The sequence below is a fragment of the Grammomys surdaster genome, unplaced genomic scaffold, assembly GCF_004785775.1.
Source record: "Grammomys surdaster isolate TR1022 unplaced genomic scaffold, NIH_TR_1.0 125807, whole genome shotgun sequence".
NCBI classification, from domain to species: domain Eukaryota; kingdom Metazoa; phylum Chordata; class Mammalia; order Rodentia; family Muridae; genus Grammomys; species Grammomys surdaster.
The window spans coordinates 2,200,321-2,227,745 of NW_021620638.1; the positions used below are offsets into that span (position 1 = coordinate 2,200,321).

The 27,425-nt window shown below is 37.3% G+C and overlaps 1 gene segment (V, D, J or C); it reads right to left on the reverse strand.

Moving 5' to 3' along the window:
* Positions 1 to 1,769: 1,769 nt before the first annotated feature.
* Positions 1,770 to 27,126, reverse strand: LOC114640323. The segment is given in 8 exon segments: positions 1,770 to 3,155; positions 4,943 to 4,987; positions 6,062 to 6,115; positions 13,919 to 13,966; positions 16,736 to 17,065; positions 18,200 to 18,260; positions 26,477 to 26,781; positions 26,886 to 27,126. Coding segments are annotated over 8 exon segments (1,029 nt in total).
* Positions 27,127 to 27,425: the final 299 nt, after the last annotated feature.

The following is a 27,425-nucleotide window of genomic DNA, read 5'->3' on the forward strand; positions in this document are numbered from 1 at the left end:
CACTGTCCTCTCTCAGTGACCTTGAACTCACTACATAAGCTAGGCTGACTGGCCACTGAGCACCAAGAATATGCATGTTTTAGCCTCATCCAGGTTGAGGTTAAAAGTGTGCATCACCATTCCTGAATTCCTATGAGGGCTTTAGGGATTGAGCTTTCATCATTATAAAATGTATTTTTGTTTTGCAAAATTTATTTAATTGCAAAATAAAAAAAATACAAAGTGGTGTGCATCAGTACTAGAGAAAACTCTGAAGTGTATTGTCTAGAAGTTTTCTCTTTGCTTTATAAGTGAGTCATAGAGTTTCTAAACTAGTTGTAGTTTATAGTTGAGAAGTACTTGAAGGACTCTCTGCTTACCCGTGCACCGTGAGTGTATAAGAAAACCTGAAAAGCTTGTTAGCCAAATTCTCCCAGCTGTTGAGATGGTTTGTGCACACTCCTTTCTCAAAGGCCTTTTGAAGTTTTGGAAGAAAGGCTACTGTCCAGACAGGACTTTCTGCATGTGAGACTGTGGAAATCTTCATTCTTTTCTATGAGTGCCTTTGAGTGCAGACTTCTGTTCCCAAATTTATTTTATCCCAACCTGTGATATGTAGCACAACAATCTTGGTGGACAGGAAGTCTGTGTGGAAGTCAGCTTTGCGTAAATAATCTGTGACAGACTGGCCTCTAGCTTTGTATTTTGAACAAAAGCATACAACCAGGTGATGAAAGGTGAATCATTCTGTCAATCAGTTCTTAGCCTGATGAGGAAGATTTTCCTGAGGAATACCTTTTTCTGCTCCGTAGCCAAATGATTTAGAAGGCAAGGGCTGGGCTGCTGAACCCAGGCAGCCTGGGTTCAAATCCTTCCTTGCTCTAGTTCTTAGTTGCATAGTTATGGGAAGGTTTCTTACTCATCTCGGCCTTGGTTTCCCAACCTATAGAATGTCACCCTTGTCTCACTGTGTATGAATGAAATTTAAAATAAGGCTCCACATACCATGATCAGTGTTCTTCATTAAGCTTTCTGCAGTTGAATTTGCAGGTGCATAGAAACTGTAATATGTTCTCCACAACATAGTTAAATTTCATCATGAGACTAAATCATACATATAATGTAAGATCTATTTCACATAGCTGGGAGAAAAAAATGAATGCTTTCAAAGATTGAAAAATATTTAATGGAAAGATGTTTACAATGATTTGAAATTTTTACAGTGTAGACGTTCATCAAGCATGGGATTCTGTAATTACATATATGCCTTATGGGTCACTGTGAGAGGGGAAAGACTAAGAGACAGACTGTTAAATGCCTTTGAAGTGTGATTTCTGGTCCAGGGTCCTCCCATAGAAGCACACGGCTTCCCTATATGTATCAATTTTAGTGAACAAGCCTTGGATGAAGAACAAGGATGCACAACTCTCTTCCTCCTCAGAAATATATTTGGCATCATCAGAGTCTTCCATATGGCGAGTCTGAGGACTTCCAGAGCTCACTGAGTTGAAGAGCTATGTGTCAGAATGCTGTTCACATCCTGAGAACATTAATAATGGCCCTGCAGTACCTGCAACCCATAGCCAACTTCTTTAGCTCTCCCAGAAAAAAACAAGGATGTGGTAGGTACTCAGGGGTGAAGGCAGAACTTCTACTGATGGCAGAGGGGGAGACTACTGTGATTCCAGAGTAGAGCAGAGTCTTTCCCAAAGAAAGACTGAGAATCAATGAACAATAGATGATCTGGAATATATGTAAGGAAAACAGACACTCGAGCCCTTCAGGAAATCTTGAGATGATTCAATCCATTTGTTTTATTTTTCTCAATTGAGAGTGACTTAGAGGAAGGCACATAATAATTGCATAAGTGATCTATGCCTATAAAACAAATGCACTGAATTCAGACAAACCTCATTTCAAACTATGACTATTAATTGAAAATCAGTGAATTTAAATGTTCTATAGGATAGAATTGTATTCATATCAGTACACTCTTAGAGAATTTTAATTTGCCTGGTGCATTAGAAGCTAAGTCTGTGCCTTTGTGGTATACAGTATTTCTAAGGTAGACTCTGTAACTTAACCAGAGGCCCTCAAGCCCTGGCCAGCACAGAACTTTATTAACCCATATAATGTACACAGCTCCAGAGGACACATCACTCTAATTTTCTTTCACAGTATTTGATCTCACACAGATTCTAAATTCTGGATCCAGGGTTGAAACCTAGGTTCTCAGGTCTACAGTCTGTGTGTTCATCTCCTCCACTGGCTTTCCTCCTGGGGTTTGGGCAGCTCTCCTATGAACAATGTGAGGATTGGGAGGCATGATGCTGTGAAACAGGCACAGAGTTGATCACACAGCACACATCCTGTTTCCATGGAAATGATTTAAACTAAATGACCTAGTTTCCCCTGAGAGAGCAGTCCCATTGGCTTCTGCACGTGGCCTTCCTCTTAGGATCTACTGCTCCAGAATATTTTTCCAACCATCATCTAAGATTTAGGATTATAGTTTTGGACCTTGTTACCAACAGACATAACATTTCTGAGTTCAGTTGTCATGTTTCTTTGTACTTTGAACCTTCAATCACTGCCACAAGTAAAAACACATCATACCAAAAGTAGGCTGGATTTTTTTTAAATTATATTTCATAAAACAAAGCACACAATTTAAGTTCAAATAAAGTTATCTAGGGCATATGAAGTAGAGGTTTTGGAAGCATTATCTGGTTCTAGGGCATGAAGTGGGATGACTAGGAGCTGCAGTTTGTGTACATCTGGCCTGTGATGCTAGGGGATGCTAGAGGGACTGAGAGAGGATGGGTTAGGATGGCTGGATGCTTGGAAGCTATTTGTTGGAGAGTGAAGTTGATCAGTTTCGTCTCTGCTGTGAGAACTATAATAATGATACAAAAACCACACAAATGTGTCCTTGTGGAGGTCAAAGCCAGCAAGCAAGCCCAGATGGACCCTCAGCAGATATTGGGATGCAGTAACGATGAAGATGGCATGACCATTCTGTTTCATCATCTGTTATGAACGTTGACCATCACAAGGCATGGATGTTCTTCTAAACAGACAGAATACAACAAAGGCCAAGTAGACTGTGCTCTTAAAGAACAGGATGAGGTAGGTGTAGAATGCAGAGGTGGTGGTGACCTGAAGCTGCAGCAAATCTAAAAGAATCTTGGAGTTAGTGTTATCTGCTATTTTGACAAAACAGCACACATAGGCAACTTTTTTTTCTGGTGACCTGCATTAAGGGACAACTCAACACCTACCACTCTTAGCAGAATCAGTAAGAGGACTCATCTTAGAAGTCAGATTAATAACATCCTTTGATAAGTTCATTTGGAATTCTACTACTACTGAAAAGATAAGTTGCACTTGGGATAGACGGATGCATTTGAAGGTTAAATGCAGGAAAAGTTTAGATATTATTTAGATATGTCAGAAGTGAAAAACCGATAATATCCATCATGTACAAAGCAAATTCTAAATAATATTCTGATATCTTTGCACATGAAACTTTCACCTTTTTAATAAATAAATAGCTTTTTGTAGAGGAAGAATTTTCATTTCTATTTGTAATCAAACAGGGCACAGAAAAAATAGTTTGCCTAATATGTACTGAGTAACCCACAGCCCAAGTCTTTGTCCACAGAAGTGACTTTAAAGAAATGTTACCTAATTTCTTTTTATATCTCCAAGTATAACTATCATTCCAGACATAAAAAATATAAGCACAAATACAACAGAACATCTGACGCATTGTAGATAAAGCCTGCAGTGCTCCTTCAGGAGACACTGACTATGGAAACCCAATGCTAGCTCAGTGGAATGCACAGGAGATTATAGAAGAGGACTCTACAGAAAAGCCTGAGGCAGCCTGTCAATCCAGGTTTCCCAAGACATTCACCCATCTTTCTCAAGCCTCTCATTAGTATATAATGGGTAATTGAAGTTTTATAAGAAATAAATGCTATCATCAGTTAATACAATGGTGGAATTGGAGAACCACAGTAGCTACTTAATGAGTCAAGGTCATGATTCTTTCTGGCCTGAAGATAACATATCAAAAGTAATAAAATGTTTTAACTCTGTCCTTGGTCAGGTCCATTCTTCATGTCACACCTCAGATCTGAGCTCTTGGCCCTGAGTAAACGGAAGAACAGTCATCCCTAGAATAAATATAAGCGTCTCATCTTGGTGTATATATCAGGAGAAAGGAACAGAAACTAGTACTCACTCTGCTTACTAAATATGATAACTTTACTGGGCATCTGACACTATGGCACTCATCTCTGTAATTGGGAATTTAGGGTTATTATTCTCCATTGCCAGGTGAAACACATCTTGCTTACAGAATGGAAGTCACTCATGCATATATGTACAGATGGAGCATTAGAAGGACTGGACCACTAGCCAGATACAATATGAAGCCCATTCTCTTCACCATTCATATAGCACTGCACAGAATACAATATCTTATTCTGTGACTTAGAAGGAAAAATGCAAAACTGAGTAAGTGATCAAGTTGCCATTTGATGATCTGCGTTGTACCCCAGATCTGAATGTGTGACATGTGACTTAACATTAGCTCAGTAGCCACATCTGAACAATAGAGTACCATTACAGTGTATGAGAGGAGTAACAAGAGAGATACACACAGAACCCAGCTCAAGGGCCTTTTGTCTAAAATGGATTCTGTAGGTGTTAAGAAATGTGATTAGTAGGGGGAAAAGTAGTAAAAAAAAAACCCTATAGTCCCTCATCAAAGTTGTATGAAGAAAAATTGTTGATATGGTTAGGAAATGGTGGTTTAAATTAGAATATCACTCAGTCTAAACAGCAATTGCAGCCACTATGGCTTTTCTTTAAAGCAGAGAAATTCAAATTTAAGATGATTGAGAGCATGTTCTCTGTGACAAGATAAAGGTAAAGATAAGAAACGACGACGTACCCTTTCTTTCTTTCAAGCAAGCTTCCAGATCAGTAGCATTGTTCACTAGAAGAAATGAGAACAAGTTCTAGTGAGTTACCATTGGCATTATTTGACATGCTGTGTGTTTGTGTGTGTGTGTGTGTGTGTGTGTGTGTGTGTGTGTGTGTGTGAGAGAGAGAGAGAGAGAGAGAGAGAGAGAGAGATCATCAGACAGAATTGATAATGAAAGTTCATACTTCTACAATGATAATTGCTATTCCAGGCAATGCATTAAGCAATTCACATTCATTGTATTTAATTTCACAATAGAACTTAAATGAGTTAAATTCTGAATGACTCCATGTATGAGAAAAGAATCAGGCTTAAATGGTATAGTCAAAAATCTTACATGATATTTTTAAAGACAGGGTCAGTAAAAGTGCTTGTTTTGAAAATATAAGAATCTGAGTTTGGTTTCCAGAACACACATAAAAATGCTAGGCCTGTGTACTGTGTGGTAATCACTGTGCTGTATAATCAGAGAAAGATGGGCTCCCTTAGGCTAGATAGCCAGGCAGCCTAGCTTAATGAATGACCTGTCTTAAAGAAGGTGTTTAGCATTTCAGAGCATTTCAAAGGTTTTCCTCTAGCATGTATATGCATATATATGCATATTCACACATGAATTTAAACACATACTCTCTCTCAGAGCCCCACCCCCACCCCATGAACACATGAAAATATTTAACAAAGTCAGGCTAGTCTTGAACTTTTGATTCTTCTGCCTCTACCTTCCAAGTGCTAGGATTACTGGCATGTCTTACAGCACTTACTTGGTGCATCTTAGTATTTCTTAGGAGAGTACTTTGTTTGTTTGTTTGTTTGTTTGTAACTACCAGGGCTCCTTTCAGTAAAAATCTTTCTGATAATGGAAAAAAACTTCTATTTTTGAAGGTAAAGTTTCAAATGGAAATTGTTTTTAATCTATAGTGACATGGAGGAAAAGATTGATTTATAATGCAAACTCAAACTCTTCCACTGCATTTAGCAATTACTTTTGTTTGTTTTATAACATTAATCCACGAATGTTCAGAAGATGAGGTGATAGAAGAAAAACACTTCTTCAAGAGGTAAAAGCAACCATAAATTCAAACTTACCATTTTCAGGTCTCAACACAGTTTCTCTGGGATTAACATGAGTAGTTGTGAAAACTGAAAGAAATTAAGTCACTAGTTAGTTATTCATGCTTATTATTTGAAAGTGTGTGTATGTGTGTGTGTGTGTGAATTGATATATATGAAATCTTGACACAGATACCAGAGAAGCCATGTTAAAAATATGAGGCTCAAAATTCCAAACATAATTGATGTTACTTTGAGATATTGTAGATAATGGTTGCTGTATAGTTTTGTACACAAAGATACCAAACTATATATTGTGAAGAATACATTTTTTTCCACACCTGAAATATTATATTACAGATTGCCTGCTTTTCTTCTATATCTATACTTCCATGCAAAAAAATTGCCAGAATGTTGCACAAAAGATATGGTCAATAGAAGAAATTTCGAATGGGCTGATTTCAAACTTCTGATATCTTATGTTCTACCTACAATGAATGTGTCTAACTTTAGAGTCAACAAAAGGATCATAATGCCCTTGAGGGAGTCTGGTTTAGGCCAATTTCTATCTAACCAGAGGAAGGCAACCACAACTTTCTAATCACTCATTTCTCCAAATTTCCCATTCATATGCTTGGTTTCTGGATGTCAGGTGCTTGTGGACATGCTCATGAGTATTAATAAGTATTAATGCTCTCTATCCTGTGATTACTACTGCTTCAGGAACTGGGTAAATGAATCTTGCATATCACCATGTTTAATTGTCCTGTAACACTAAAGAATACTAGATGTCCTACCTACAAATTAAAAGATAAATTTTAAAGAGCTTATGTAATTCATAACAGTGAATGAGTGGGTCAATATTTAAAGGATTTGAAAGTGTGCATGTGTGATTTGAAAGTGAATTTAATAGATAGGATATGAGGGAAATACTTTTGTAAATTTCATCAAACTTGTAGTAAGTTTATATTTTTAATCCAAATAAAAATATTTGGAATAAGATACCTGTTTGAGAAGATATTACACTTAGACATCAATAAAGAAAAACAAGCATGATCATAAATTCATGAATTCTGAAAAACAATCAAGAGATTAAGCCTGAGAAGCCACTGGGTAAGTAGAATAGCTAAGATAAAATGAGAAAAGCTAGTTATAGGTCTCAAAAATGTATCTGCTGAAACTATAATAGAACATTCTCAAACCAGGGAAAGATGTAGACATCCAAGCACAAGAGGTCCTTAAAATTCCAAATACAATCAGAAAAGAACTTCTGCACTGTCCTTAAAGCCAAGATATGAAAACAACAATAGAAAGAATCCATGAAAAGCCGCCGAAGAAAAATCCTGAGTCACAGAGGCACACATATCAGGATTTCAGAGCTTCCAGCAGAGACCATTAAGACAAGAAAAGAGCTGAGTGACAAGCTTCAAATCTTAAAATCTGCTGATAATATGTGCAGTGGTATCTAGGAAATAGTATCTGAAAATCAATGGAGACTTTTCAAGCACAAAATGAAGCAGTTTGTGCTTGGCCACCAAGCCCACATTATTGAAGGATCTTAAAATCTTACACTCCAAAAAAAGAAGAAAGACAATATTAATCAGCAAAGGGCAAATTTCATGAGGGAAATATGTGAAGAAACAGATACAGACAGCTCAGCAAACAGAAAGATCTGAATAAAAGCAGGAGAGGAAGAAAAGACGGAACAATTACTTCAAGCATAGTACAACCAGCACGAACTACAGAATCAGCAATGCTTTATAATGCTAATTAATAATATGAAATGCAAATGGTTTTAATTCTTCCATGCAATATGCCAATGAGCTTGTTAAATTAAACAAAATGAAAACCAGGATCAAACAATTGCTGTCTGCAAGAAACCTATAACTGATAAAGCTATGCACAGGCTGAGAACAAAAGAATGCAAATCATTTGATAGGCAGATAGTAGATTTCAATCCAAAAATCAAGGGAAGAGATAAAGAAGGTCAAAAAATTACTAAAGAGGATGCTACATCAAGATGCTGTGATAATTATAAAATTATAAAAGCACATACATCGAATACTGAGTGAAACAGACAATAATAGAAATAAAGAGCAGATAAGAAATAAAGACCAAATACACTAAGTCAGTAACTTACAATACCACACTCAAGCAGACACTACAAAATCAATCAACAAACTTCAACATTAAATTGTCCCACACTTCCAATGAACTTAACACACCTCTATAGAATATTATATATAACTCACTGAGAATACACATTCTTCTTAGAAGCTCATGGAACTTTGTTTCAAACAAATATTAGTTTACATCATGAGACTAGTGTTAACAAATAATAAAAGAAATAGTTATTTTATCTTATCTAAACAAGATAGGGACAAAACGAGATGTAAGTGACAGGAGAAATTGTAAAAAGGAACGCAAATGTCTGAAGAATCAACAGAATGACATGGAAAGGTTAGTGGCTCATTAAAGAAATCAGGAAAGAAATAGAAACTAGTTTTAGACTTAAGTGAAAATGAAAGAGAAACTTATTAGAAGTTTTGGGGTGTTACAAAGGCACTTCTGAGAAGAGAGTTTATAGCTACTGGTGTTTATCTAAAAAAGAAATCTCAGAAAAATAATTCAAGAATTCACTTTAACATCTTTAAAACAGAAACAAGAGAAAACTCGAAGCAGTGAATAACAGAAATAATAAAAACCAGGGCAGAAAGAAATGAAGTAGAGACTGAAAGAAGAAAGCAAAGAAGCAATGAAATGGAGTTGGTCCTTTGAACAGATGAACAAGATTGACAAATTAGGCAAAGTAGCCAAAGCGAGACTGCAGCAATGCAATTTAATACAACGAGATGGAAAAGCAGCCTTATAAGATGTACTAAGGAAGTCCAGGGAATCTCTGCGCATTGCTGGGAAACCTGTTTTCTCCACAGCATAAACATTACAGAATGAGTATATGAAGCATGAGATGCATAAGACAAGCTAAATCAAGAGGACAAAATCCATAAAAGGAGTAAGATTGAAGCATTAGTAGTTTCCTAATAGAGAAAAGCCCAGTACTATATGGAATCATGGCTGAATTCTACCAGATATCTAAATATGAGTTAACACTTCTGCTCCTCAAACTATTCTACCAAGCAGAAAGGGGAGGAACCCTACAAAACCCTTTCTATATAGTCACTAATATCCTCATTCAAAAACCAAGTGAGGAAGTCTACAGAGTAAATTTTCCTGGTGAGCATAGACAAAATTTGCCATAAGATACATGCAAACCAGATGCTAGAAGACACTAAAAGTGTCATAGCATCACAGGGATGATCTACAGTACACAAAGCAATAGCTATAGTTCAAGATATCAGTAGATCCAGGCACAGGCACCACACAGTCATCTCAGTAGATGCAGAGAAGGCATTGAACAATAAGGCAAGAGAACACTTAACTTCTGGGTCCTCTGTCTATTCAATCTGGTTTAATGCCATTTGCATATCTAAATTGTTCTGTGTATCATACTGGTTTTGTTATTGTGGAACTGTAGGATAATTTGAAAGCAGATCTTGTGATATTCCATATTTCTCTGTTAAGGATATTTGTGGTTATTTGAGATCTTTGCTACTACCATATAAATTTCAAGAGTTTTCTAGTTCTATAAACAAAGGTATTAAAATTTTGATGGGTATTTCTTTGAATCTTTAGATTGCTTTGGATAATATATCCATTACTTAACAATAATCTGAACTAGCTATGACAATAAGAGACCTATCAATCTTCTGACTACCATAAATTTCCTGTTCTAGTCTTCATTCATTGGAGTTTTCACCCTATTGATTAGGTTTACTCCTGGATTTGTATTTTACTTTTTCCTATATTGTGGATGCTCTATTTCCTAATTCACTTATCAGGAAGTTCATTATCAATATAAGAGAAGTATTTTGTGTGTTGCTTTTGTATCCTGTTACTTTGTTTTAAGTATTTGTCATTAAGGATCAATATAATTTAAAGTATAGGATTAAAACTTGTGCAAATATTCATACCATAACTTTCTTCTCTCCTTTTTATATGCTGAGACTGCTGTTGGAGAACATAAAGAAAATAATTTAAGATATGGTTGGCAGGGTTTTGTGCATAGGTCTTCAATAGCCAAGTAATAATCTTAAAAATTAAAAGGTAGGATTGTATAAATTAAAGATCTCCCACAGAGCAAGGAAATGATTTTAAAAGTAAGAGAAAGACTACAGATGCTGGGAGAAACATTTACCTACATGTCTATTACGATTAAATCCAGAATAAATGAAATACTCACAAACTCAAAACTCCCATCAATTTAATAAAAAATGGGCAAATGTATTGAATAAGCAGTTCTTAAAAGATGAAGTGTTAGTGGCCAATAAACATAAAAATCTTTGGCCGTCAGAATAAAGCAAATTAAAACGGCAATGAGATTCCATCTCATCCCATTCAGAATCTCAATAATTAGGAAAACTAAGGACAAATGATAGAGACAATACCTAAAGATAAAATAAATAATTTTTATGCATTATTGGTGGGAACTGTGGTATCGCCTCAAAAATAAAATAATATAAAACTACCATATGACCCAGCTCTATAACTACTAGGTATATACAAAGAAAACTAAGTTGGTATACCTCAGAAAGATTTGAAATCAGGGCATGTTGTAGCACTATTCTCAATAGCCAGATGTAGAACCAGCAAAGATACCGATGCACAAGTGGATGAATAAGAAAATGTGATATATATATATATATATATATATATATATATATATATATATATATATGTGTGTGTGTGTGTGTGTGTGTGTGTGTATACATATATTTATAAGTATTATGTATAATTTTAGATAAATATATAATAATGTAATTTTGAGGTTTTTATCAAATAACTTTGATGTTATCTCTCCTTCCTTCTCCTTCTGTATTCATCTCCTTCCTCCCCAGTTGAGCCCCATCCCATTATTCCATTTTCCATGTCGTGTCACTTATATCTTGCTATTCCACACCCAAGTCCCCTGTATCTATGGCCCCTTTATAATTTCTTGTTTTCTGTGCTTTACCATGTTGTATACTTACAACTGAGGATTTAGAGCTAAGACCTGCAGGTGAGAAAATGTGGATTTGTCTTTCTGGGTCTTTCTTACCTAATCCAATACAATGTTTTCTAAGTCCATTCATTTACCAGCAAATGTCATTATTTCTTTTCTAAATGGAGCTAAGGCCATGCTGTAGGAGGAAATCCTGCCTGGTAAGGGAATCTAGCCAGCTTCCTGGGCTGCTGAAGTATTATACTTTAGAAAAAAAAAGCAAAACCACCACCAATTTGCTAGACTAGCATGGTTCTTTATTATATTCTAAATCATATGCTTGTACCCATTGATCAATGTAGTTCTCACCCCTCATTAAAGAAGCCTCTATTTGCACCAGATGGAGACCAAAACAGAAAACAGCAACTGGCACAATGCAGAGATCAACAGGTCACAAGGGCCCAGCCCCACTGTCTACATCTACATCACAGTTACTGCATCTCTGACTAGGAAGCATCCTGAAAGAGGGAGAAAACAGACTAGAGCCAGCATACCAGGAAGTCTGTTGTGAAACACTCTGTCCTGTAATTGTCTGTATAAACACAAGGTGAGAATATGTCAATGGACATGTTAATGTGGAAGGGAACAAACTTCTCAGAGTCCCACATTTAGACAAAGAAATATAGGCAGGCACTGATACATGAAATATGGAAAATTAGTCTTTCCCAGAAATGAGACGCCTTTTGGATTTTCCAGTGTAGTGTGGTCAGTTTTGAAACCATATAGACACAAACAACAGAAACAGACTCAGCAAGTTCTATTTGTGTGTGTATGTGTGTGTGTGTGTGTGTGTGTGTGTATATATATATATATGTAATAAAATAAGTATAATCCAAAAGAAGCTATCTATATTGGAGTCTAGGATCACTGGTGGATATTGAAGTAGCATAACTGGGAAGCGTTGGAGGGAAGAAAGGTAGCTGGGAAGTCATGTAATTCTTTTTCAATTAAAAGCATTAAAAAATAAAAGAATAAAGAAAAATTATCATCAGAGGGTTAATTAGTGGACCTGGAGATGTCCTTCAACTGAGGAATGGATTCAAAAAATGTGGTATATTTACACAATGGAGTATTACTCAGCTATTAAAAACAATGAATTCGAGAGGTTCCTAGGTAAATGGATGGAACTAGAAATTATCATCCTGAGTGAGGTAAGCCAATCACAAAAGAAGACACATGGTATTCACTCACTGATTATTGGATATTAGCCTAGAACCTTGAAATGCCCAAGATGCAACTCACAGGCCACATGAAGCCCATAAAGAAGGAAGACCAAGTGAGGGTGATTCGGTCCTTCTTAGAAGGAGCAACAAAATACTCAAGGGAGCAAATATGGAGACAAAGTGAGGGACAGAAACTGAAGGAGGGGCCGTCTCAAGACCACCCCACCTGAGTATCTATCCCATGTGCAATCACCAAAGGTAGATGCTGATGTGGAAGACAGGAAGTGCATGCTGATAAGAGCCTGATATGGATATCTCCTCAGAGGCCTTCAAGAGTCAGACATATTCAGAGGCAGATGCTCACAACTAGCCATTGAACTGATCATGGGGTTCTCAATAGAGGAGTTAGAGTGAAGACTGAAGGAGCTGAAAGGGTTTGTGGCACCATGAGGAGAGCAACAATACCAACCAACCACAGCTCCCAGGGTCTAAACCACCATCCTGGGAGCACTTAGGGGGGGGATCCAGGGCTTCAGCTGAATATGTAAAAGTGGAGGGCCCTGCTGGGCATAGGTGGAAGAAGAGAACCTTGACCTCATGAAGGCTGGATGCCCCAGGGGGTGGGAATTTTGAGGGTGGGGAGGTGGGAGTGGGGGGGTGTAGATAGAGGTTACATCCACAGAGAAGAAGGAGGAGGGGTGAGGGGATTGGGGGTTCCGAGGGGGTGGTGGGGGATGGGGTAAGGGGACAACATAGGAAATGTAAATAAATCATCCAATAATAAAAAAAAAAAACAGACTTACAAGGATGGCTGTTGCATGAGTTCTCTGGATTGTAGAGATTATAAATGTATGAATATGAAAGGGGGAGTATGGACTCCAGCAAGAATGAGGAGGAAGGGCTAGCGATGGGAACTATGGTCGAATAGGAGCAAAAGGTGCACACCCATGAAAGTGGTGTCATGAAACCTACTGATTTGTACACTAAGCAAAAATGGCGTTCCAGATTGTATGAAGATGCTGGTCATGGGCTACTGCTGCAAAAGCCAACTTCTTTTGACATGAGACATTTTACTCCTTTCTAGATGAGTAACCCTTTGTCCTCAAGTCCTGTATTATTATCCTCCAAGTTAAAAGTATGTAAAATTATATCATATAAAGAATATATTGTTTTCTCTATATGTCTGTGCATTCTTCTACAGTTACTTTTGGGGGAAAGCCAAGCCTTTGTAGGGTTTTTGTTGTTTGCTTGAGTGTCTGGTTCTTTGAATCAAATTTAATGTTTAGGTTTATTTATCAATGTTTAAAAGCAGTATTAGAGTAACTTGGTATCACATATGTTCCAGTCATTAAATGGTGGATGGGTAAAAGGATGGGTGGTAGGGTATCTGGGATAGATGGATGGATGGATGGATTAGATTTTTCTTTGCAATCATTCAGAGCATCTCACTGAAGTCTCATTTGTTAATTTTCTATGTTCATATGATTCCAAGGAAATGATTGATTGTTTTAAATGTCACTCAGCACTCAGTCTGTTTGGCAAAATTCAGTCATTCTACTTTTTTCTACCTAGAGTAGGGTGTATTCAAAAGGTAAAAAGACTAGAAGGAGGACAATACAATCTAAAGCTTACCATTCTCAGTCTTCAAAGCAGCTTCTGTGGGAGTATTGATGCTGACAGCTAAAGGAAAGAAAAGCAAACACTAGTCAACTATCTATGGCTATTATTTTTACTGTATTTATAGATATGTGTATATAAACATATGAATATACATATTTGTACATATGTGCATAGAAATTTAATGTCAAAAAAGACGACCATTAAAATGTGAGCCTTGCAATCCCAGAAAGGTTTGTTGCATTGTATGTAATTTAGTAGGTGACATTCATATATGAAGATTCTACATGTGAACCTACTGAAGGTCACAACAATCACACGTTTATCACAACTCGATGTAATTCCCAACACTTCCTATTCATACCTACTTATCCTGTGTACTAGGTCCTAGAACACTGTCTGCAACAAAAGAGAAGATGTACAAATACATGCTCAATGGAAAGATAAGCAGAGTATAGGTTGATCTATGGGCCTAGGAGTGCTTGGCTTTCATGTCAGACTATGAAAAGCAAGCCTGGTTTCTACAGCGTGTTCCAGGATAGCCAGGGATATAAAATAAGGGTCTTTTATCTAAAATAAATAAATAAATAAATAAATAAATAAATAAATAAATAAATCCACCATCACAACCACCACCACCAAGAAAAAAACCTGCTAAGATCTCAATTCTAATACCTAAAGGTCCCTGTGCAGCTATTTATGGGGATACACAGCTAATCCAAGTTACATTTCTAGTTTTCTGTATAAAACTTGAGATGAGAGAGACAAGTGTGAGTTTTTAAAAGTAAAAATAATATGGTGTTTAATTATTTTAAATGATGTTGAAAAGTACGCATTTGTTCTTTGAACTTATTTTTCTGCTACATGTGTTCTCATTGATATCGATTTCCTTCCACTACTCAATTTTATTGAAGAACAGGTTCTGTGTGCATGAAAATGGATTCAAATATATAAGTATACACTCAAATATGTATGTATATATCTGCCACAAATACATATATGGGTGTTTTAATGAAAATATAAATATGATCATGTTTGCTTTCTATCTTCAAGGTCTGCCTGATGGCTCTAAATGTCTACTTTCTGTCTTTTGAGTAACTATTCTCTAAAAGAGAAACGAAAATCACTATCAGCATGTACTGATTGAGGTACAAAGAGTAGAGTTACTAATAATATAATCTATGTTTTAAAACTCTTTCCCCCAAAGGTAATTACAGTCTTAGAGACCAGCTTCATGTTCTTTTATAATTATGTCATTAAGTTCTATATCACTGTATGACTTTGAAGCTTCAACTATCGAGACAAAACATACCCTGGAGGCAGCATCAGAAACTCTTTGTTGAATTCTGCTACAAAAAAATGCTCTTGTTCTTTTTCCTGCCAGGAGATGCACATGGCAGATGCTTGTTTTAGAGTTCACTGTAATCAAATTTTAGTAAGTGAAATGTCTCCTCTGCACAGCTTCATCCCTAAGGGTTTTACTGTTCTTTATTTTCCCTGACCACTAGGAAGGTCACAACATAATCAAAATGGTTATGGTAGCCTTCTGCTTTGTATATTTATCTAGCCTCTATCTCTTTAAGCTAGAATATAGAAGTAGAATATGGGGCTATCTTGTAGTGATTTGCTATGCTGTAGGAAACAACTTCTTTCATGGTTGCTAATTTATTTTCTCTCCATGACAACCATAGGTGAAGGCAGACAATTTGACAGACATGGCAGGCCACTATTGAAACAAAGTATTCCAGAGGATAAGGACTTACTGAGGACATCTGATGATCAAATGGCAAATGTCCTCAGGTTTTGTCGTTTGTATGTTTCTCCACTAGATCAAAAGTGCTTGTTAATGGGAGGAAATAAAAAAAATTGTCTCTGTCATTCCGGGACTTTGGAATTCTTTCAAAAAAAGATGACAAAATACCCGAACAGTGAGCTAGCTCGTGGCCCACCACCAGTCTTTGCTCACTCACCTCTCTACTTAGTTGTATGAAAGTGCCTACGAAATGGTTCCTAAATAATGCATGACTTTAAATGATGAGGAACAGAATACAGACTCTCCTCTGCAGCCACTGGGACTCTAACTCATCCTAAACTATTCACATCTCACTCAGTCTGGCTTACAGGTGACATAGCAATTGTTTACCCAAGTGGCTGCATTTACCAATGGCAAGAAATCTATTCACCATGGAAAACAGAGGTGTGTTGTATATGTTAGCATCGTCCAAATTTAAATGGTGAATGCGGTGTAACAGTGCCATGTTAAAAAAAACCAAACAAACAGAAAACCTCAAGGCTTGTATACACCTTCAGTGGCCAAATAGACCTATTTTTGTTGTTATTGCTGTTGAATGTAAATATTTTGTGTGAGCACTATCTTGTCAGTTAAAAGCTTTCTGCGAATAAAATTTAGTGTATCAAAATCAACTTAGGTAATTTTGATTATTTTATAGGTAGAACATTTCTGAAAGAGGTGTATTGTTCTTATGACTAAATCAAGTAAGGTCAGCAAAATGGAAACTGCAATTCATGCACTGAGTTGCTAAATGCTTTAGGGTATGTTCATTCACTTAATCCATGCAGTAATTCTTAAAACATATGATATGATAGTCATGTTTTACATAGTGTCACTGAGGCTGAGTAAATTGAAAGCAAATATTCTGCTAGTTTTTCTCCACCTGCAACATTCTCGGGGACAGAACAGCATGGTTCTGTGCTTACAATGTTCTAAGATTGAAGAGAGATTCATGATTTATTTTTATAAATATATACTATAACAATAGGACTATTCTCTTTTACATATGTAAAATTGTATGTACATTAACTTACACATACCTTTATTTATCGGAGGAAAGAAAATCTCTTGGTCAACTCCTCTTTTGTTTTTTTCGTGTTTGACAATACAAGTATGTTCTTTAGTCATTGAATCTTCAGTCACCGTCAGCCAACTTAATTTCATGTATCTGTCATTAGTTTTCATGGTGGTTCCCTCTTGAGATTCCAGAATCTTATCATCATCCTTTTCTTTCCAATATACCCTTATAACATCAGGAAAGAAATTCTCAAGGAGACAAAGGTATGTCCCACCGTTATGGAGATTTGTTTCAGCAACAGAAGGAAGAAAAATAGTAGGCTTGGGAGAAATGTCTGAGTCAATGCGTTTGTCTGTAGGAACATGTAAAATATAAAAAAGAAAATTATTAGGGAGACTTGGATATTAAATGGATTTGACACAAATGGGTGCACAGTGCTCAGAAGACGAACTACAACTGTAGCACTCACTGTAGACTTCTGCTCACTATAGGTTGCAGAGACTTACTTTAGTTCTCACTTTAAAGATACACAAGTGATAAAGGTTTTTGTCTCTTAGACTGACTGAATATGTCACTCTCCCATGCATTTGTAATTCAAGTAGCGCATTCTCTAACTAAAGCTGGAGGTCATTATCTTTACGGTACAGCCCAACTATGAATGAAAATATGAATAATTTTAAGAACAATGGTTAGGTAGAATCTTTGTAGCATAGTACCATTGAAAAAAACACTCAGAATCAGTATTGTGCACCTACTCTACCCTGATTGTGTAAATATAATTAAAACGTACCCAGACAAATGATGAACGGAAATTTTACAGAATAATGGCCATGAGCGATGGTAGCAGGTGTTTGTGCTTATTTAAGTATCTTAACAATTTTTCTATGATCAATAGGGACTTTAATAACTATAATAAAATATCTGTTCCCTTAAAAGGTTTTCATGCATAAACCAGTGTTTAGCCTAGCATGGAATTACATTTTTAAATGTTCCTTCACTTTTTATGAACCAATTACAGTATTCATGTATTTGAGCATTCAATAAACATATATTAAATAATATTTATGGGCATTTTATGATTCAGATGAGTGGAATAATTGACATCTAGGTAGATTATTACATAACTTCTTACTTCTCCAAATATATATAGAAGAAATTAATTAAATTTCACTTTGAGGAGTCCCACTTAAAAGATCTTCTACAAAAAATGTAACCTGATATAAAGTGATATTGGTGAGTAGCATAAACAGTCCTCACAGAATTCTAACTGCTATCTTGTCTGTGCATTTTGAATACAGGATTTCAGTTTGCTAACTGACAAGGAAGGAAGGAATTTCTTACAGTGTAGCTTTATTCATATCCAGTAATTCATAACTGAGGAGTTGTGGTGAGATATCGTTGATCATAATTGTTATTTTTTTCTAAAACCAAGAAAAAAAATCTCGTTGGTTATTCACTCTAAGATAACAACACAACAGTTCCTTACCTGAGGGAATTACTATGAGCTTTGTCCCGTTGGCAAATATCTTGACCCATGATTTGCCTGACACATTGTTCAGCACTTCTACAAAAACAGGAGCCCTCTCTTGAACTTCAGTCTGATGAGCTATTTAGTAACTCTTATCTTAGAAAGATGACCTGGATTCCTTTGGACAGTTTTGTGTCTTCCAATAATTTGTATGTTTCCTTCACAAACTCTTCTCTTGTCTAAGGTATTGATGACTGGGAAGTATCAACAGACAGTGGGACGGGTAAAAGCTAGAGGGTTGGACCACATCACAGACCGACTACTTTTCTAACGTACCAGGAAATGTGTTCTCAGAATTAAGTCTCTTTTTTGTGTGGCTCTCAGATGTTTAATTTTGATGAAACTGCAAGGAAAATTCATCAAACACACCTTTGTTCTCAGAAATGTCAAGGTCACTCCTTCAGTAATTTGGAGGATTCTTGAGGGAGAAAGCTCTCTAGCAATGGCTATGGGAAAGTACGAACCAAACAAAATTTAAGGATGGTGAACCAAGCCTTTCATGGTTTGTGATACAAGACCTCTTAACATCTGGATTCTCTATCAGGGTGGTGCCTACTAGGAAATGGCTTCAACGATGACTTCCTTTTTCCTCACATATAAGAAAATAAAATTATACAATTCTACCTCCCATGCAATTATACATTCATTCCTTATTTACACTAGAAAGTAGAAACTAAAATCTGGTATTTGGAAAATCTGGACAAAAGAGAAAAAAAAATGCCTCCTGAAGGCAGTTGCAGTGAACTCCTGTTGCTCACCTCAACAGGAGGAGAGGAATGTCCAGAAATGTTCTGGAGCCCAGCTGAGGCACCTACCAGTCTGGCTCACTACCATGTCTAAAACTCAACAGTCCAGGTCTGCATTCCATAAGCACACATGAATTCTGTCCCAGAGGATGAAGGACTTTTGACGATCAGAACAACTGACCATCAACAGTCCTCGCTCAGCCACCAAGCCAGGTGAGAGGACAAGACTTTAGAAAAAAACTGTATCTTGAATATGGTTTTACATGTAAATGTTAAAATTTTAGTTTTATGTCTGTGAATATTTTGCCTGCATGTGTGTGTGTGTGTTTGAAATATATATACAGTGCCTACAGAAGGCAGAGAAGGCATGAATCCCCTGGGTTACAGGCAGTTGTGAGTCTTCATGTGGGTACAGGGAACTGAACCTGGGACCTCTGTAATAACAGAAAACACTCGTGCTAAGCTACCTCTCCAACCCCAAATTGGCATTTTGAGAAAAAAATAAAAGTTTATACATTGAGTTCACATCAGCTCTCTTCCAGAAATGTTGATGTTGTTTACTGACTTCTGGTCCATAACGAGGTAGGATTTCTATGAGAAAGCTGAGCAGGCTATTTGCTTTATATACATATACTGTTTTCTTTTCTTTATTTTAAAATTTTATTTATTTATTTATTTATTTATTTATTTATTCATCCATTCATTTATTTTTAGGGTTTCTTTTTTTAAAAAATCAAATCGTAATTTTTACTTATTCACACAGGGGTTATAAACACAAAAAGGCAGGACGTGGGGAAGGGGATGACACTGGAGCGTGAGTGTTCAGGGGAGTACAGGTATCTTCCAGAACAGGGTATCAGCTGGTGAAGGTTCAGGGGACAGGTCACTATGACTCTGCCTATGATTCACTTGTCCTTATCTAAGTTGGTATTATCTGCCAAGGCTACCTATTTACAAGGTCTATGACTACTCAGGCTGGTAAATTTCCACAAAAGCTGCCTGTTTACAATAGCTTATAGCCATCTATTTCAATGTTTTTCCACAGAGACCCAAGACTTGGTGTTAGTATACATGTATGACAGGCCTATTGCTGATTTTAGGCCTATGGCTTATTTTAGGCCTTCAGTGTGTAAGCAGGGCTGCCCCTGACATCTCCTCCCTTCTCTAAGTGTAGAAGGGCTGTGGTGATTCTAATCTTGTGAAGGCGGGGATAGAGGCCTGACCTCCAGTAATTGAAGGGGACTTTGTAATGGCTCCGGTCCCCCTGTCGTTGTCCAGTGAGGCATGAGGGCCATACTCATCCCGATGTCTTTTTCCTGGAGAGGGGATACTTTTGGCCTCAACCCTTATGCAGTCAGGCTTGTCCTTCAGGGAACCCAGAGAGATATTTTTAACTTTTATTTATATTCCCTTGCAGTGCTTAGCCTCACAGCCTAAGCAAGAATTCAGATTGCCAGTCAGAGGGGGTTCTGGGTGGCCCCTCTCTGCTTGGTCTAGAAGGCGGAAGTCCCCTCATATATTGTTTTCTTAAGAATATATACTATATCTATACTACCGACATGCAAGAGGTGCAAGGCATACACTTTCACAGACTTGTGTCATTTTGATTTCACAGGTGCCATCATAATCCAATGACAATTCCCCATTCATACTCTCTTTCCAGGTTGTGTTGAGAACTAAATCTAATCAAAACATTTTCTAAAAGAAGCTTGGCTTGGCACTGATCATAAGAGAGACAGGAAAAGCCACAGAGATAAGTGTTGTAGGTTACCAGTTTCAGAACCACTCTGGGGACAAGCTTCCTCTTTTGCAATGACAGCTTTGAGCTAAGTGAATCCTAAGTCCCAGTGATATACCCAGTCCCAATACCCATGAACCTGTGAATAAGAGCACTGAAGGCCCTTGGTGATTTCTTGACTGTGAGGGAAGCCAAGGAGCAGGAATACGAATCTTTTCTTACAGGTCCCTTCAGATGCTGAGACACTGAGATAACAGTTGGCACAATAGTATGTGACTTCATCTGATGTGATAACATTGTTTCTAAAGGTACAGTCATTCTTCTCATCTGTTTCCAAGTGGGAGTTGGGTTTGTCTTTGCTGAGCCATAGAGGATTCATCTCAGTGGTCCCCCTTTTTTCAATTTGTACCAGTGTAGAATGGAGTTCTGGATGGAGGACCCAGATGTTGTGGTGAGTTTTCGCTTAAGCTCCTGGCAGATCGCATGTGTGTACCTACCCAAGACCTATCTTTGGACCTTCGAATGAAGGACACACACACAAATTAGCTTATTTTTAAAATGCCTTGGCTGCTTCAAATTCTGGTCACTCCTAAACCTTTCCCTGCTACCCCAGGCCCAATCGGGGGAGTGGCCAGTGACCATTTACCCGAAGTCTCACAAGGCTGGTTGGCTTTACTTCCTGCTGCTCCTGCATCTCAACCTTCCACTCCGAGTCAACCTGATTCTCTCCTATTGCTATCTGCGTCCTCACCCGTGCAATTCTAAGGGTCCTACCCCATGACCAGCTGTTAGCCGTAGGCATCTTTATTGATCAATTAAAAACAATCGGGGGCAAGGACCTTCAGCATTTGGACACACCGATTCCTGATTAAATCAAAGCATTAGAACCAAATTTCCAACACCTAGAGAGCTTGCAGCTTATGCACTTAGGTGCACTGTCTTGTTTGGTCATTTGGTGAAGTACAACTGATAATGAGACAGTCTCATTTTGGAGTCTTCATCTTAAAAGTGAGGAAGAGAAATTAGAAATTGTTCAAATATTTTAAATTCCTAGTTGACTTCAAATACACAAATAGTGGAAGCACAGAAGGGAACAAAATCAACTTAAAAACTCAAGTCAAAGATTGAAGGAAAAACTCAGGGGGAGGAGTTTTTGCATTTCCAATGATAGTTGCAAAGGACATTAGAGACAGTGAATTGGACCTCAGCTGCAGTAGATTAACGTGAAGCCCTAGCTCTGTGGAGAAGCAGCCAGGGAGGAGGGTAAGACATGATTCAGAGTTGTGTCACAGGGTCATTTTTATCATGTTCATTGCAAAGGAACCATTCGATACCAGAAGACCTCATTGCTATACCTATGTTATGATAACAGAGTCATTGTTTCCTAGGTAATGACAACTGTTCCCTATCTGTTGTTCATAGGTGTCTCAAAGACAATTCTTCCTGACATCTTTTTTAAGAAGCTTATTTTAATGTTTTTCATATTATTTTAACAGGGTCCAAACAGTATGTGATTATAATCACACAGGAAGAGTTCCATTAATATACACAGTATAGAATGAGATGAGAATTCCACAGTTATAGAAGAAAATTGCAGAACCTTATGAATAGTGAAAACCCTTCATAGATGCAGAGTTTCCCCAGACTCTCAAGCTTGAGTTCAGGTATTCTAATAATCATGCAGCTACAGATTAAGTACATACACTGCTTTGAATGAACACCTTCTGTTCTTACCCTGTTCATAATTATTAATTTTTAGCTAAAACATGCAGGGTAGCAAAAGAGAAATCTCATATTCATCAAGGTGTGCTACAAAAGTTGATTTACTCATCAAATTTTAAATAAAAACCTTGTTTTCCACTTTTCTACTTGAATTTATTAATATAAAGAAGCTGCTTACTTGTTTAAAAAGTAAAGTTATTGTGTGCTTAATCTGAGAAGTGATAGAGTTAGAGAGAAGGAAGAGAATGATGAGAAAGGTAAGGATGGAGAGAAAGAAGAGAAAGAAGGGAGATGATGGAGGTGATTGAGATAGCACTGAAACAGATGTTAGATAATAAATGCATATAAGTAAATGTTAGATGATAGATGATAGATATATAGATTATGGATAATAGTCAGACAGGCAGATGACTGATAAAAGATTGATGACAAGTAAATAGTAGATAATAGATGACAAATAAATGCATAAGTATAGAGATGATATGAACTGAGTAGACAGCTAAATAATAGATAAGTAGATGATAGATAGATAGATAGATAGATAGATAGATAGATAGATAGATAGATAGAAGATACATAGTACCTGATGTCTACATTTGAACTTTCTCTTGGGCAAAAGTTTACTAACATTGCTGCTCACACTACATTTCACCTGGAATATTTGGTGGTAGGCTATTATAGACAGAGAATTTACCTCAACCCCAACATTAGACTTCTAACCATCCAGACAAAGAAACCTGCTTCAGACTTTCTTTGGCTATTGAGTGTTGCCATTAAATGGCCAACTTAAGGATGACATGTCGTGTACCGTTTTAATAAGCATTAAAAACAAACCTGCTTACTTTAGTCAGCAGCCCTATATATTTAGTTGTCTAAATAATTTCATGCACTAAAATGTGCTAATATCCAGATCAACTGTCTAACAGTTATTCAATAACATCAGTTATTTAATGGTGGATGGGTATAGGCTTTACAAATGTAGATTATTTGGTGATAACTTTCAATAATTCACTAAAGTTAACATCATATTCTCCATTGCAAATTAGGTAAATGAAATAAAAAATATGTAATTTAACCAAAGCCAAACAATCAATTTCAGGGAATGGATATGTAACAAAGATTCACTTAGGTAGTATTGAGAAACAGAGTGATAAAAAAAAAATAAATTGCACACATCTTAGCTAACTCTTGGCATCGCAAACTCCAGAATCATGTATAGGACCCTCCAGAATACCTGCCCAGTTGTCAAGTTGGAGACCATATCACCAACCTCTGGCATTCACAATCCCCACTGCCACTGGACCCTGCCTGCTCCCTAAGACCTAGAGGCAACACCCCTGACACTGCAGCTCCCTGTTCCTTCTATGCCAGCTCAAGCATAACACCAACTGGTAAGGTCAGAGGTCATACACTTCACAACTGTGCTCGTGTCAGGACAGCTTTCTCACTCATAGATCAGTATGGAGCTTCAAGTATTATCTATCTGATATAAAACTAACTAAGCCCAGGGAACAATAGGGAGAGAGCAAAACACTCACTCAGTAAAAGTTGACGAGAAACTCATACCAAAGACCAAACCAGCAAATTGCCTCCAAGTGTGCAAGACTAATCTTAAAACATAAGCTATGTAAAAAGCTCAGACTATGTTTCCTCCTAAATTACTAAACATGTAATCCCCAGTTAGAGAAATTTAGACAAAACTTCAGAAAAATATTTTTTAAATTATAGATATTTTTCATGAAAATATATTTTCAAAGAGAACAAGAACTCACTCCTATATGGATACAAAGAGGATACGAATAAAACAGCTGGATGAATGCTCATTGAGAACAAGCAAATGAAATATCAAAGACAATTCAGAATATGAAACTAGAATTGAACCAAGTGTAGAGATGTGGAAGAAAAGTCAAACAAAAACAATGCTTGAAGTAAAAATGTAGTACGTCAAATAAAAAAGCTAAGTGGAAAGTCTCATCAGTAGAATAATCATGGGGACAGTAGGATACCAGTGACTGGAGACAAGCTAGAGAAGTCGGATCATTCAGTCAAAGCATAATAAATCTTAAGATACACAGGGATGTAACATTCGAGTCCTTTGGGTCATGTGAAAAAAAGAAATCTATAAATTAAGGGACAGGAGAATAAGGAGAATGTTAGGGCAAATCACGGAAACATCTTAAATAAAACCATAGGATAAAATGTACCTAAACTATGGATAGTCCAATGTTATGTTACCTCTATTATTAATACTAATGATATCTGTAATATAAAAAACTCTTTTCTTCTGATTTGCCTTCTCCTGGCCTGTCTCTGTGTCTCTTTGTCTTTTTGTCTCTCTCTGCCTGTCTGTCTCTATCTGCCTCTCCCTCTTTCTTCTCCTCCTCTGAAGCAGTGTTGCCCAGGCTGCCCTCAATGTCATACTCTTCTTGCTTCAGCCTCCCAAAGGTGATCAGCACATCTACCTAAGGATAATTTTTGAACCCATAATTTTTCCACATTAATTATGTGATTACATTAAGTACAAGTATCATTGCAAAACCTGGCTCTCACTGTAATGGGAAAAAGGAGAGTTAGATTTCAGATGGAACAGTAAGTGATCATTTTCCAGAATCATGGATTGAGTTTATCACAAATGCTATGTTCCAACCTGGAAACAGTTTAATGAAGTTTTTGTAGTAATAAAACAAATCAAGGTACTTTTCAAATACTTTGGTAAAAAATCAAGTAGTTGGATTATATAGCAAAGTGAGGGAATCTCTACCAAAGGCATTAGATACTATCTCATAGCATGCTTAGCCTTTGGGTCAGTGCCAGCTAGTGGGATGTTAATGTATTCCTACAGGATTTATCCATTAGTCAGTCATAAAGATGCTCATTAAACACAAACAAGGACAATTAAAATGATGGTTAAAGATAGTTCAGGATGATTTGGCATCAAGACCACAACACTTCAATTCTTCACCATCATGGATGTTCTAACAGACAGCTCTCCCCTGGGAACTTCAGTCCACAGAAAGTAGATTCCAGCATGGGACAGGAACTTGTGTTTTTGTTTTTGTTTTTCTTTTAGCATTTTGACACATTATTTCTTGGTTGTACTCAATCATCCCACTACTAGACTCAGAATAATCATAATTGTCAAAGATTGTTTTATTATCGTTCTGTGAGGTACAGGGAGATTTCTTCCTCTTTTTGTTAATTTATTGTTTCATACACCCATATAACACATTGTGGTCATACTAACTAGCCCCCCCTTCTTACTCACCTCATCCCAAACCTCCCTCTTCCTAAGCAGCCCAGCAACTACAACATGCTCTTTTGTTTTGTTTTCTAATTTGTTCTGTGACCCACTGCATCCCCTGATGCTCTTACTTTAGTACATGATTTTCTTTGCAGACCACTAAAGTATAAGCCATGAGTCCAGGGTGTAGACCAAGCTTTGTTACACTGACCTGCCTCCCCCAAACTGTACATTGGTCTCTAATAGCCCCCACTGAGCTGATTATTTAGTTACAGGTGCAATGGTCACTAGTTTTCTTCATTATAAACTATAAATTATAACTAAAGACAGATCCTGTAATCTCTGAAAATCCCCAGTGCTTATGAAGACACTGGGAAACTGTAGCAGGAAATAGCCCTGTGGGATTCCTATCTCTCCTCACATTTAGCCTTCTCCTGACTTAATTCTAAGTCATTCACTTACTGCAAGCCTCTGTGCAAAGAATTAACAAAAGACCAGATCACACTTTGAGCTCCCTATCCTGTATTTGAATAGCTCTCGCTCTCAGATGCCCTGAGTTAGTGTGAAGGCTGTTCTGTCTTTAGTTGGTAATCCACAGGACCTAAGATCTCACTGGGGAAATAGAACCCAGGATATTTCCTGGAAGTCCCAAAAGTGCTGTGTGGGAAGAAGGCTCGGTTGGCCCTTGGCTGAGCATCAAGTAGCTGTGCTTGCCAAGAAGGATGTGGGTGGGCACAGATGGGGGATGGTTCTTATGCAGGCTGGTCTAGAAGCTCTCATGTTGTGTTTATCCAGACCGCACAGTAATAGGTGGCTTCATCTTCTTTCTTCAAGTAATTTAATCTCAAGGTTGAAGTAGAAGTTTGAAAATCTTTACTTGCTTCAATTTTCTTGTTCTTCCCTTCTAGGGGGCGTTGATTGTAGCTTGTCTTGACATACATTAGATACTCAATCTGTTGATTTGTTTTCTGCCGGTACCAATGTATATGTATGTTGTTGAATTCTGGAATAGAAGCTATACAGGATATGTGGGCACTCTCATCTGTCGCTCTGGTGACCGATATTTCAGGTTGCTCCAACTGCCCAAGCCCAACTGCAAGCAAAGAGAAAAATTCTCATGAGCAACTAAGGCAGCATTTGAAGAAATGGAAATGAGGATGATTTCACTGCCTCCTGCACATGGAAATGTCTACTTACAAACCCAGAGGCAGGAGAAGGTGAACCCTCTCAGGATCAGCATCCCAATGGTCTGGCTGTTTCACAGGGAGGCAAGAAGTGTTCTGTAAGCTGGAATTTCAGGTCACCAGCTAGAGGGTGGGGCTGCTCTATTGTCTCAGAAAATGCAGAGTCAGTGGATATCCAGAGTTGGTCATAATCTGCTTCAGTCCTGAGCAGTTCTGGGGTTTCCTGCCTCACAGCAGCAGGTCGGATGTGTGTCTGTGGGTTAAAGGTCTAGAGAGACATCCTTTGCATGTTTTCATTTGGGTACAGGGTAGGGAGAGTGGCCCAGTCAGTTAGTTCTTCACTCCACTGTAGTTATGTTACTTGGAGACAATGAATAAACATTTGCTATATTCTGTCTGGTTTTTTTTTTTTTTGTGACTTGCTATTGATTCAAGACCCAGATACAAAGGCTGACTGTGATGTTCTGCACTAGGAGAAAAACATCAGATGCTATACTTGGCTGACACTCTGTGCACAAGCACAAAGATAGTTTTGTGTTTTCTTCTACCAAAT